Source organism: Colobus angolensis, unplaced genomic scaffold (assembly GCF_000951035.1).
Source record: "Colobus angolensis palliatus isolate OR3802 unplaced genomic scaffold, Cang.pa_1.0 Scaffold16, whole genome shotgun sequence".
Lineage (NCBI taxonomy): Eukaryota > Metazoa > Chordata > Mammalia > Primates > Cercopithecidae > Colobus > Colobus angolensis.
The window spans coordinates 2,610,431-2,623,875 of NW_012114710.1; the positions used below are offsets into that span (position 1 = coordinate 2,610,431).

The following is a 13,445-nucleotide window of genomic DNA, read 5'->3' on the forward strand; positions in this document are numbered from 1 at the left end:
CAGTGAGCTGAGATCCGGCCACTGCACTCCAGTCCGGGCGACAGAGCGAGACTCCGTCTCAAAAAAAAAAAAAAAATATTTGAATCTAGAAAGACATCTTCATGAACTGTGATGTTCAGTGTTTGAGCTTACATATTTATTTCTACTCTCTTGACAGCCTGGAATATGATGAGAATACTTCCATCATCTTTAGACCTAACTCAAAGGTAATTATGGAAGTCAGTTTTCAACTTGTCATTACTATTTGCTCTCAACTCCGTTTAAAGTTTTTGATCCATATAAATCAGTGTTGCAGAATGTCATCTCTTATCTGATTCTTCTAGCATCTAGACACTATTTTATAATGCAGTAAAGACATCGTAATGTTTTCTACCTATAAAGCTCTTTCTTCCTCTTTCGAGTCAAGAAGAGGCCAGCATTTGTGCTTTACCATCTTTCATTTAGATAGGCAAGTTCAGAAGATGACAGGCAGGCAAATTGTTATTAGACACTACTGTGCCTTAATTAAAGTTTCTTTTAAAAGTACATATTTCATATTTCTCCTTTCCTATAAAAAGTATGCCTTTTTTCCTGATATGCCAGATGCCATGCTGGAAGCATTTAGTGGCAGATGTGAAATGCAAAAATAATTATGACCTGGTATGGTGCTACTCAGCTTGCTGTTTGGTTTTGGGGGGGATGGGTATTAAATCATTTGTATCCTATTTAGACTGAAAATTGTCTTTGTTATCTGTTTATCTTCCTTCCAGTGGGATTTCTGTTCAGTCTGTCAATCCTTGGCCGGTCTTCGAACCCTTCTTCTGGTCCACAATTTCCCTGTTTAGTCTAACAAAGAAATATTAATTTCTTTTTTTCCTTATCGTGCCTCCAGAAGGGGCCCTGGTAACACTTATAACTTCGTCTTTACCCAACATGGTGGGGTGGAAAGAGAACTCTGAAGTCAGGGCCTTTGGTTTCTATTGCAGGCTCTTCTTCACATGCTCTGGTTTTCTTATTTCCTAAAAGGGAATGACAATATCTGCTCTCTTAATTATGAAGATCTAGCTATTAATGTAGGTAAACTCTAAAAATCATAAAGTTATTTTTATCTTATAGGGAAATATTGAAGGTTAATGGCATTGGCAAAAGTCTTTAATGTTTTTAGGAGAAAGTTTCTTTGCAAAAACCATTTGTATAATGCCTCTGGGTTCCCTTACTTTTTTTTTTTTTGAGACCGAGTCTTGCTCTGTCGCCCAGGCTAGAGCGTGCAGTGGTGTGATCTTGGCTTACAGCAGCCTCCACCTTCTGGGTTCAAGCAATTCTCTGCCTCAGTCTCCTGATTATCTGGGATTACAAGTGCCCGCCACCATGCCCCGCTAATTTTTGTAATTTTAGTAGGGATGGGGTTTCACCATCTTGGTCAGGCTGGTCTTCAACTCCTGACCTTGTGATCCACCCACCTCAGCCTCCCAAAGTGCTGAGATTACAGGCGTGAGCCACTGCACCTGGCCAGTTCGCTTACTTTTTAACGTACAATGTGGGTACATAAAATATACCTGCATGTATGAATTTGGCTTGTGAGAAGAATGCTATGCAGTTTTATGGACTTTATCATTCTTGAGACTGAGCATCATTTGTGCTTTTGGTCCCTTCTACCACCCCTGTACCTATTGGGATTTAATTTATTAATTAGCAATAACTCCTACTTAATTTTATTCTTTTTTCTTTTCTCCTGGATTGGAGTCTGATTATACTTTTGAACAAGATTGACATAAAGCATAGGACTGGGAGATACAATCTTAGGACAGGTGCAGGTGTAGTTATGGTAACTCTGGAGAGCCACATTAAAAGCTGTGCTGGGTGAATTTCACTTTGTGTTGACTTTGCATTTTCAGCATTACTTTTAAAGACTTTAGTTGAACCACAATCTAATTTGATATCAGCTAACTTCTAGCATTTTAAAACATGACTTTGAAAGATTTTTTTTTCCCTCCCTAAAAATCAGGTGAATACTGATGGTCTGGTGCTAAGAGGCTGGTATAACTGTCTGACACTGGCAATATATGGATCAGTGGATAGAGTGATAAGCCATGACAGAGACTCTCCACCACCACCACCTCCACCTCCACCACCTCCCCAACCACAACCAAGTTTGAAAAGGAATCCAAAACATGGTGAGAATTTTAAATTTGCTTTTGCAAGTGAAACTTACATCCGTGGTGTTAAAAAAAAATGATTCGAAGAGTGCTTTTCTACCTTTCGTTCTTGTTTTGTTTTATTTTTTGAGAGGGAGAGAGGAAGAAGAGAGGGGGAGAGTGGGGAGAGAGGGAGAGAGGAGGTGAGAGGGAGAAGCAGAGGGGGAGAGAGGGAGGAAGAGGGGGTGATAGGAGGAAAAGAAGGAAAGAAGAGGAGGCAAGAGAGAGAAGGGGAGGGAGAGAGAAGGAGGGAAAGTGAGGGATTGGTGGGAGAGAGTGAGCAAGCACACTTCTTTCACCTTTCAAACCTTGCTTAAGACTTGACAAGATAGCTATCTGTTAGTCTCCCATTCTTGTCTATAAGAGTTTCTTTTTATGTTGAAGTGGTGACATTTTATTTTCTTCCTCTGTTTTCCTAGAGAGCTTTTAAAACTGATCCAAGGGAATTTTTTCCCATTTAAAATATCTTAATGACAGTGCAATCCAGTGACTATTCATGGTTTACTATTAAAATTATTTGTAAATGAATTGAAAAATAGGCAGGGAGTTTGTGTATTCCTGGAGTACTTATATAAATGACATTTTTTTTCAAGAGTGCATATAAAATTTGATTAGGTATATGCATCTTAACTAATGTAGATTTCTTCCACTTTTGAGAACCTTTTGCTCATTAATTGGAAACAAGAAAAATAAGAACTTCAGTGGCTTTCTTTCAGAAGGTAGGCAGCTGGACTCATGTTTCTTAGAATCTCTTCTCACTCCAGTGTTAATCACTGTAAGAAGTTGACCACAAGGCTGGGTGCAGTGGCTCATGGCTGTAATCCTAGCACTTTGGGAGGCTGAAGTGGGAGGATTGCTTGGGGTCAGGAATTCAAGACCAGCCTAGCCAACATGGCGAAACCCTATGTCTGTTAAAAAAAAAGAAGTTGACACAGTGAGATTCATAGCCAGCTGCAGTGGTATGCATCTGTGGTCCCAGCTACTCAAGAGGCAAAAGTGGTATGCATCTGTGGTATATGCATCTGTGGTCCCAGCTACTCAAGAGGCAAAAGGATTGATTGAGCCCAGGAGTTCGAGTCCATTCTGGGCAACATAGTGAGACTCCCATCTGTAGAAATAAATACATAGGCTGGGCATGGTGACTTATGCTTGTAATCTTCACACTTTGGGAGGCTGAGATGGGAGGATTGCTTGAACCACAGGAGTGTGAGACCAGCCTGGGCAACATAGGGAGAACCTGCCCCTACCAAAAAAAACAAAAGAAAGAATTAGCTGGCCATGATGACATGTGCCTGTGGTCCAGCTACTCTGGAGGCCGAGGTGGGAGGATCCCTTGAGCCTGGGAAGTTGAGGCTGCAATGAGTCATGATTGTGCCACTGTACTCCAGCCTAGGCAACAGAGCAAAACCCTGTCTCAAAAACCAAAACGCACACACAAAATGAATAAATAAAAGGAGTTTCAAGAATGCATTTTGAAATTGTAATTAAAGTCACTAAGGAATAATATTTTGCTTTATAATTAACATTTTTGTGACTATAAATGACCTTTGTTTCTCTGAATCCTGATACAGTAATGTGGTGTGAGCTCTTTTTTTTCTGATGGTGGTCATACACTGTACTTTTCTTATATATATCTTACCTGCTAAGCACAGCTACTCTTTCATTTTCTTTTTTTTTTAGTCCTTCATTTTTCTGTGCTTGTTTTTTTTTTTTTTTTTTTACCAAACCGTGAGCTCCTTGTGGATAGAAAGTATGTTTTACATATATTTGTGTTTTCAGTCTTATCATAGTGTCTGACATACGTAGTGGTTACTCTAAAAATTGTTCAATTTACTGATTTGTTTTAAAATTGACACTTAAGTACATATATACATGTGTTTTTAACTTTTTATTTAAAAATTTTTTTAATTTAGTTTTTTTGTTTTTAGAGACAGGATTTTGTTCTGTCTTCCAGGCTGGGGTGCAGTGGCCTGATCATAGCTCAATATAACCTCGTAATCTTGAACTCAAGCAGTCCTTCCACCCCACCCTGTGGAGTAGCTAGGACTATAGACGTGTGCCACCCTCCGCCCCAATTCATTTTTTTGTAGAGATCGGGTCTCACTATGTTGCCCAAGTTGGTCTCAAACTCCTAGCCTCGAGTGATCCTCCCAATGCAGCCCTTCAAAGTGCTGGGTTGATAGGTGTGAGCAACCACACCTGGCCCCTTAACTTTTTGCTTTGAGATAGTTGTAGATTGACAGGAGGTTGCAAAGAAATATACAGTGAAGTCCTGTGCATTTTTTAACCTCCCCCAGTGATAACATCTTTTATAAATATAATATCAAAACCAGAAAACTGGTGTTGGTGCAATCTGTGGAGCTTATTCAGATTTCACTAGTTAGACATGCACTTGTTTGTGTACGTGTAACTCTGCATTTTTACGTCATGTGTACAGCCTTGCATAACCAACACCATGATCAAAATACTTGGCTGGGTGCCATGGCTCATGCTTGTAATCCCAGCACTTTGGGAGGCTGAGGAGGGTGGATCACTTGAGGTCAGGAGTTTGAGACCAGCCTGGCCAACATGGTGAAACCCCATCTCTGCTAAAAATACAAAAATTTGCTGGGCGTGGTGGTGCATGCCTGTAGTCCCAGCTACTTGGGAGGCTAAGGCAGGAGAATCACTTGAACCCTGGTGGTGGAGGCTGCAGTGAGCCGAGATCGTGCCATTGCACTCCAGCCTGGGCAACAGAGCAAGACTCCATCTCAAAACAAAACAAAACAAAAAAACAAAACCCCAAACTTCACTACACCATTGCCCCAAGATTCCCTATTACCCCATTATAGCCATATTCATCCCACTCATCTCTAGCCTTTGGCAGCCACTGGTCTGTTCACCATCTCTGTAGTTATATTATTTTATACATGTTACATCAATGGAATCGTGCAGTATCTTTGTGAGATTGACTTTTTTCATTCAGCATAATTTCATTGAAGTTCAACTTATTATATATGAATAGTTTGTTCTTTTTTATTGCTGAGTGGTATTACAAAGTATAGATGTACCGAAATTTATTTAACTGCTCACCTGTTGAAGGACATTTGGGTAGTCTCTGTTTTTTGGCTATCACAAATAAAGCTGAACATTCCCATATTTTTTTTGCATGAAAATAAAATCTTCATTCTCTGGGATTATGCCCAAGCCTAAGAGTGTATACATTATATTTTGGTATGTGAGAAGTCAGAAATTCTAATGTTACCAGTATAGATTAATTAGCAAAATTTCTGTTAAGATGCCAGGAAGGAAGAGTTTATCATCAGTTAATTCTTAAGATAGAAGTCTCAAATGATGAAAAGTATTTTTTCAGTATGTGGGAAGTCAGAAATTCTAATGTTATTAATATAGATTAATTAGCAAAATTTCTAAGACACCAGGAAGAAAAAGTTTATTATCGGTTAATTCTGAAGATGAAAATCTCAAGTGATGAAAGGTAATTTTTCACCCATTCATTTCCTTATACTTTGACATGATTATCTTTGTTCTACTTGGGGATTGATTTGTTCTAGGACTGTCTGTGTATACCCAAATCTGTGCATACTCAAGTCCTGAAATTGGCCCTGAGAAACCTGCATATACAGAAAGTCAGCTCTTTATATATATGCAGATTTTGCATCCTCAAATACCGTATTTTAGATCTCTGTTTGCTTTAAAAAAAATCACATGTAACTGATTTGAAACACAGTTCAAAGCCATGTTGTTTGGGGGCCGTCTGTAATTTGAAAGTTCTTTTTCCGTCTCCCGTAAAACACTAGCTGATGGGGAGAAAGAAGATCAGTTTAATGGAAGCCCTCCAAGACCGCAGCCAAGGGGACCAAGAACTCCTCCAGGACCCCCTCCACCTGATGATGATGAAGATGATCCTGTGCCTCTGCCAGGTATAAATAAAACCAGTGCTAAGGTTTTCCCCCTAGTTAATAGTACGTTTTTGTTTTTGTTTTGAGATGGTCTCACTCTGTCGCCCAGGCTGGAGTAAAGTGGCTCACTGCAGCCTTGCAGTGTTCGTGACTCACTGCAGTCTTGGCCACCTGGGCTTAAGTGATCCTCTCACCTTAGCCTCCTAAGTAGCTGGGACTACAGGTGTGCATCACCACGCCTTGCTAATTTTTAAAATATCTGTAGAGATGGGGTCTCACTATTTTGCCCAGGCTGGAACTCCTGAGCTAAAGTGATCCATCTGCTTTAGCTTCACAAGGTGTTAGGATTATAGGCATAAGCCACTGTGCCTGGCTAATAGTGCTTTTTGATTAAAGAAAAGAAATTAGGTGCTAGTAATCAAATCTTGATGCAGTCTCTCCCCATGCTGTGCAGTATTTCCTTGTGTTTTTCTTTTTCTTTTCTTTTCTTTTTTTTTTTTTTTGAGACAGGTTTTTGCTCTGTGACCCAGGCTAGAGTGCAGTAGTGCCATCCCAGCTCACTCCAGCCTTGACTTCCCGGGTTCAAGAAGTGCTCCCACCTCACTACTCTGCTGTAGTGACATGTACAAAAGAGTACCAGTTAAAAATCAGTAGTAGTGGGCTGGGTGTGGTGGCTCATGCCTGTAATCCTAGCACTTTGGAAGGCTGAGGCAGGAGGACCTCTTGGGCCCAGGAGTGTGAGACCAGCCTGGGTAACATAGGGAGACCCTGTCTCTATTAAAAATAAAAGTAAAATAAAATAAAAATAGGCCGGGCGTGGTGGCTCACACCTGTAATCCCAGCACTTTGGGAGGCCGAGGTGGGTGGATTACTTGAGGTCAGGAGTTCAAGACCAGCCTGGCCAACATGGTGAAACCCCATCTCTACTAAAAATACAAAAATTAACTAGGTGTAGTGGCACACACCTGTAATCCCAGCTACTCGGGAGACTGAGGCAGGAGAATTGCTTGAGCCCAGGAGGCAGAGGTTGCAGTGAGCCGAGGTCATGCCACTACACTCCAGCCTAGCCAACAGAGTGAGACTCTGTCTCAATAAAATAAAATAAAAATAAGTAGTATGTATTGGAAAAGATAAAAATCTGTATAGCTACTTAAAAGCTGAAAACAAAAGGAATGGCTTAACAGTATACTTTATTATTGCTCATTGTAGAAGTTGTACAATGTATACTCAATATTTTTTAAACGGTGAGTAATTCTTTTTTTCTTAAGGGTGTTTGTAAGCTACATCATCCAAAATATCATTAAGTAGTTGCCATATCCAGTCTTGCTGCCTTGTGTCATTTAAACCATTAAAATAATCTGTGCCTTCATATACACCATGGAATACTATGCAGCCATAAAAAAGGATGAGTTCATGTCCTTTGCAGGGACATGGATAAAGCTGGAAACCATCATTCTCAGCAAACTATTGCAAAAACAAAAAACCAAACACTGTATGTTCTCACTCATAGGTGGGAATTGAACAGTGAGAACACTTGGACACAGGAAGGGGAACATCATACACTGGGGCCTGTTGTGGGGTGGGGAGAGCGGGGAGGGATAGCATTAGGAGATATACCTAATGTAAATGACAAGTTAATGGGTGCAGCACACCAGCATGGCACATGTATACGTATGTAACAAACCTGCACGTTGTGCACATGTACTCTAGAACTTAAAGTATAATAATAAAAAAAATCTGTTCCTTAAATCTCAATTTTTCAGTGTCTGGTGACAAGGAAGAGGATGCTCCTCATAGAGAAGATTACTTTGAGCCCATTTCTCCTGATCGGAATTCTGTTCCCCAGGAAGGGCAGTATTCTGATGAAGGAGAAGTAGAAGAGGAACAACAAGAAGAAGGAGAAGATGATGAAGATGATGTGGATGTAGAGGAAGAAGAGGATGAGGATGAGGATGATCGACATACAGTAGACAGTATCCCTGAGGAGGAAGAGGAAGATGAAGAGGAAGAAGGTGAAGAGGATGAAGAAGGTGAAGGTGGGTTATGTTAGCTAGGACTTTGGGGTTTACATACTAGAAACTAACTCGATGCAGCTTTGAAAAATGCAAAAGAATTTCTAGCAAAGATAAGTGGGTTCCAAGAAACCCACGGGTCAGAATGTAGCTAGGCCTCAAGGCATGACTAGAAATGAGATTTCCGTCTCTCTTCTGCTTTGTGTGTTTACTTTTATCTCCCCTGTTTAACCAACCAGCCTAAACTGCCTGACTGTATCTCAGTTTTCTGTTTGACTTGCTACAATATGAGTTTCCCCTTGACAGCATCAGCTTTTGCCAGGAAAACAGAGTCATGTAGCAAATACATGTTCGTTAGGGATTTGGTGGCTGTTTTCAGAGTAAGGAGTGGTAAAGCTAGGTGGAATTCCTAAAGATGTCTGCCACTTAGATATTTTAGCAAATGCTACAATCTTTTTAACAATTCAAGGGAAAAATCTCAATTGCACAAGTACATGTGGCAGTATGATACAGTCCTTTAATTAGGCTTTATTTTTCCTTTGAAAGCAAAAAGTGAAAGATATTCAAGCTAATTGGCTCCTAATTTGCCCAAGAAATGGCATGTAATGTTAAAGCATTTATGCAAAATAACAGATAATCTGCCTTGGCTTTTTTCTGCAGATAGTGAAAATGAGTGTCATATGAGAATCACAGGGGCTCTTTTATAAAGTAACAACTAGATTATCATGTGATACTTTTTTTTTTTTTTAGCTTTTCCCATTCCCAGATTATCAAATAATTCTTTTTAGATTTACTGTATTGGCAAAAGAGTTAAATTTTAGGCAGGCAGTTTTCTTTCTTTTTTTTTTTTTTTTTTTTTTGAGATACAGTCTCATTCCGTCAGACCCAGACTGGAGCACAGTGGTGCAATCTTGGTTCACTGCAGCCTTCACCTTCAGGGTTCGAGTGATTCATCCCTCAGCCTTCCGAGTAGCTGGGCTTACAGGCACCTGCCACTATGCTCGGGTAATTTTTGTATTTTTAGTAGAGACTGGGATTTCACCATGTTGGCTAGGCTGGTCTCGGACTCCTGACCTCAAGTGATCTGCCCGCCTTGGCCTCCCAAAGTGCTGGGATTACAGGCATGAGCCACTGTGCCCAGCCATATTTTAAATTAACAAATTTTCCATCAAGATATAATGGAGATCTACAAAGCTGTATGATAGGTAAATACAGAGAAATAAAAATTCAGGAATGTGAAATTAATGTTATAAAAAGAATCTACAATGGTTTTGCTGAAAATATTTGGTTTAACCTTATGATATTAGTTCTTATTTAACTTTAATATAACCAGTTTTTTCTTCATCTTAAAAATAATCTCTCAAGAGGACAAGCATAATTTCTTTCCTCCTGAGATATTTTTGTTACTTTGAGGCATTTCTAATTTTATTTCTGTGAGGAAAAAGTATCTGTTACAGAGTTAGTTGTAAAACTGAACAGATACAGAGGAATTTGCTTAAAATGTTTGTTCAGTTTTCAGGTCTCACCCCTTTCAGGAAAAAGGAAGTTTGTCCATAATTATTCTATTAGAAATTATAAAATGTTATAAAATTGTGGATAAGATGTTGGGGCAGAAGTTGGTTTTGTTGAGGAAATCATTTTTAATGTTCTATTAAAACTATTTTTTGATCAATCAGAATTTATGCATTAGGCAAAGATGATGTAATACTTAAATATTATTCATACTAATTTTCAGGGGATGATGGTTATGAACAAATTTCCAGTGATGAAGATGGAATTGCTGACTTGGAACGTGAAACGTTTAAGTATCCAAACTTTGATGTTGAATACACTGCTGAAGACTTAGCTTCAGTTCCTCCTATGACATATGATCCATATGACAGGGAGCTTGTACCACTCTTATACTTCAGTTGTCCATACAAGACTACTTTTGAAATTGAAATCAGTAGAATGAAGGATCAAGGTCCAGATAAAGAAAATTCAGGGGCAATCGAAGCCTCAGTGAAATTAACAGAACTCTTAGATTTGTATAGAGAAGACAGAGGTGCAAAATGGGTAACAGCTTTAGAAGAAATTCCAAGTTTAATAATAAAAGGGTTAAGCTATTTGCAATTGAAAAACACAAAACAAGACTCCCTTGGCCAGTTGGTAGACTGGACCATGCAAGCTTTAAATTTACAAGTAGCGCTTCGCCAACCTATTGCCTTAAATGTTCGACAGCTCAAAGCTGGGACCAAATTAGTGACCTCACTAGCAGAATGTGGGGCTCAAGGAGTTACGGAACTGCTACAAGCAGGAGTGATCAATGGATTATTTGAGCTTCTGTTTGCTGATCATGTATCATCTTCTCTTAAGTTAAATGCTTTTAAAGCTTTGGACAGTGTCATTAGTATGACAGAAGGAATGGAAGCTTTTTTAAGAGGTAGGCAAAATGAAAAAAGTGGTTATCAAAAGCTTCTGGAACTCATACTTTTAGATCAGACTGTGAGGGTTGTTACTGCTGGTTCAGCTATTCTCCAAAAATGCCATTTCTATGAAATCTTGTCAGAGATTAAAAGACTTGGTGACCATTTAGCAGAGAAGACTTCATCTATTCCTAACCACAGTGAACCTGATCACGACACAGATGCTGGACTTGAGAGAACAAACCCAGAATATGAAAATGAGGTGGAAGCTTCTATGGATATGGATCTTTTGGAATCCTCAAATATAAGTGAAGTGGAAATAGAAAGGCTTATTAACCTCCTAGAAGAAGTTTTTCATTTAATGGAAACTGCCCCTCATACAATGATCCAACCTCCTGTTAAGTCTTTCCCAACGATGGCACGAATTACTGGACCTCCAGAGAGGGATGATCCATACCCTATTCTCTTTAGGTAAGACATGTTTGTCTTTTGGGAAATAAGTGTCACAAATCATTGGAGACAATTGTATGTGGTTGATTTTGGTGTTTATCTGATTGTAGGTAACTTATTTATGTGTAAGGATACTTGATATTTCAGAACAGTTACTCAGTAGTAGAACTGAGAAGTATGTTACTGTGGGTGAGCTTGTATTGTGTTAGTTCTTTTTTTTTTTTTTTTTTTTTTTTTTTAGCGGAGACGGGGTTTCACAATATTGGTCGGGCTGGTCTCAAACTCCTGACATGGTCCGCCCGCCTCGGCGTGTACCACCACGCCCCCCTAAGTTTTTTTTTTTTTTTTTTGTATTTTTAGTAGAGACGGGGTTTCACCATATTGGTCAGGCTGGTCTCGATCTCCTGACCTCATGATCCGCCTGCCTCGGCCTCCCAAAGTGCTGGGATTACAGGCGTGAGCCACTGCGCCCGGCCTGTGTTAGTTCTTAAAGCAAAATTGGGAACTTAGTGAAAGAGTTTAATAATTAACAATGATGCTTGTATAAGCATGTCTATGAGCAAGAATAAATGAGAAACTGCTGACTTGCTTCTGGGAAGGTGGTACAAAGGGATGGTGTAGGAAGGAGAGCTTTTCTGTGTGAGCCTGTCTGTAGTTATTACTCTTAATACATTGTAAGTTAAAATTATATTTTACTAACTTAATTTTATTGTCTTGGTTAAAGATGTCTTTAAGGTTCCATTACTACTTGTTTTTGCCATCTACCTCTCTTGTTATCTGTTGATACAGTTTTGCCATTGTTAGGACCACCATCTAGTAGATTTTTTATTTTGTTTTGAGACTTTCTTTCTTCCCATTTGCCTGTAAATAATTTCCTAACATAAAAATGGAAAAATGGCATTTGTGTTATTTTATTACTTATTTTTGTGATTAATATTTTCATCGATTTGAAGCATAGTGCATTAGCAGGAGATGGGATATGTGTCCACTCTAAAACCTCCACTTATCCAAATTCCTGGTTTTAGCTGAAACTATCAGACCTTGTCTTAGTTTGCGTTCCCTAAAAGGATAACTTGAGTCGAAGTCTTAGGTGCAGGTTCTTTGTTTGAAAGATTATCCTACGAAGCAGAAATGCATGAAGAGAGTAAGATAAGAAGAGGAGAAAAACCAGTAAAGGAAGTGTTACTATGCTTATTATTGCTGTGGACAGCTGGGGCTCATCCTACTGGGGACCCTCCGAAGAACTGGTTAAAGTGTATCTCCTGCTTATCCTCCTAAAACATTCAGGCTGGGGCATTTATCTACCAACTCTCCCCTTTGGTTCAAGGATGCCCGCGAGAAACTTTAACTCTTATGCTTCTGAGCTGTTCTGGCTTGTGGTTTGAGCACCCTTTAATGGCTTTGGGAGAAACCCTGAGGAAGAAAGGTAGAGAGGCCCAAAGTGAACACTCGAGGCTGGATACTGGCAACCCTCACAGATTGTGTACTGGGAAATCAGTGGGGCAGTGATGGGAGGTTGGGGAGCAGTAATATGTAAGAGATGGGCAGAGTATGCATTTAGGCAGGATACTTAGAAGGAATAGAAAGACAAAATGAGAAGTAGGAGAGAATAGAAACCCAGGAAGCAAATAGTTTTGGGAACCAGTGAATGGTTTGTTGTGATACTGTGCAGAGGTTCAGAAGATAAGGATAGGAAATCATGTATTTTGTAACATAGATTGCAACTGGGGCTATGGCAAAGTAGTTTAATGTAGCAGTGGGAGAGGAAGTGTGGATGAAAAGCCATTGGCCAATAAGGATTTGAAACAGCGTAGGCCACTGTTTTAAGAAATTTGGGTGGATCACCTGAGGTCAGGAGTTCGAGACCAGCTTGGCCAACATGGCAAAACCTCATCTTTATTAAAAATAAAAAACTAGAGCTGGGTGTGGTGGCTCATGCCTGTAATCCCAGCACTTTGGGAGGCTGAGGCAGGCAGATTAGCTAAGGTCAGGAGTTAAAGACCAGCCTGGCCAACATGGTGAAACCCCGTTTCTACTGAAAATACAATCATTAGCCGGGTGTGGTGGTGGGTGCTTGTAATCCCAGTTACCCGGGAGGCTGAGGCAGGAGAATCATTTGAACCTGGAGGTTAGAGCATGCGGTGAGCCAAGATCTGGCCACTGCACTCCAGCCTAGGCTACAGAGTGAGACTGTCTCAAAACAAAAAAACAAAAAAAAAAAGGCCAGGCACGGTGGCTCACGCCTGTAATCCCAGCACTTTGGGAGGCCGAGGCAGGTGGATCACCTGAGGTTGAGAGTTCAAGACCAGCCTGACCAGCATGGAGAAATGCCGTCTCTACTAAAGATACAAAATTAGCGGGGCATGGTGGCTCATGGGTGTAATCCCAACTACTTGGGAGGCTGAGGCAGAGAATTGCTTGAAACTGGGAGGCAGAGGTTGCAGTGAGCCGAGATCGCACCATTGCACTCCAGCCTGAGCAACAAGAGTGAAACTCTGTCTCAAA

General features: G+C 40.1%; 1 protein-coding gene across 1 annotated transcript in view; it reads left to right on the forward strand.

Moving 5' to 3' along the window:
* The window catches only part of KIAA1429 (KIAA1429 ortholog), a 66,820-nt gene that overhangs the window by 16,538 nt on the left and 36,837 nt on the right, over positions 1 to 13,445 (forward strand). Inside the window, exons 4-8 of the mRNA XM_011937020.1 lie at positions 158 to 206; positions 1,985 to 2,153; positions 5,972 to 6,094; positions 7,837 to 8,109; positions 9,821 to 10,961. Coding sequence (XP_011792410.1) covers positions 158 to 206; positions 1,985 to 2,153; positions 5,972 to 6,094; positions 7,837 to 8,109; positions 9,821 to 10,961 — 1,755 coding nt within the window. The remainder of the gene's footprint in view (positions 1 to 157; positions 207 to 1,984; positions 2,154 to 5,971; positions 6,095 to 7,836; positions 8,110 to 9,820; positions 10,962 to 13,445) is intronic.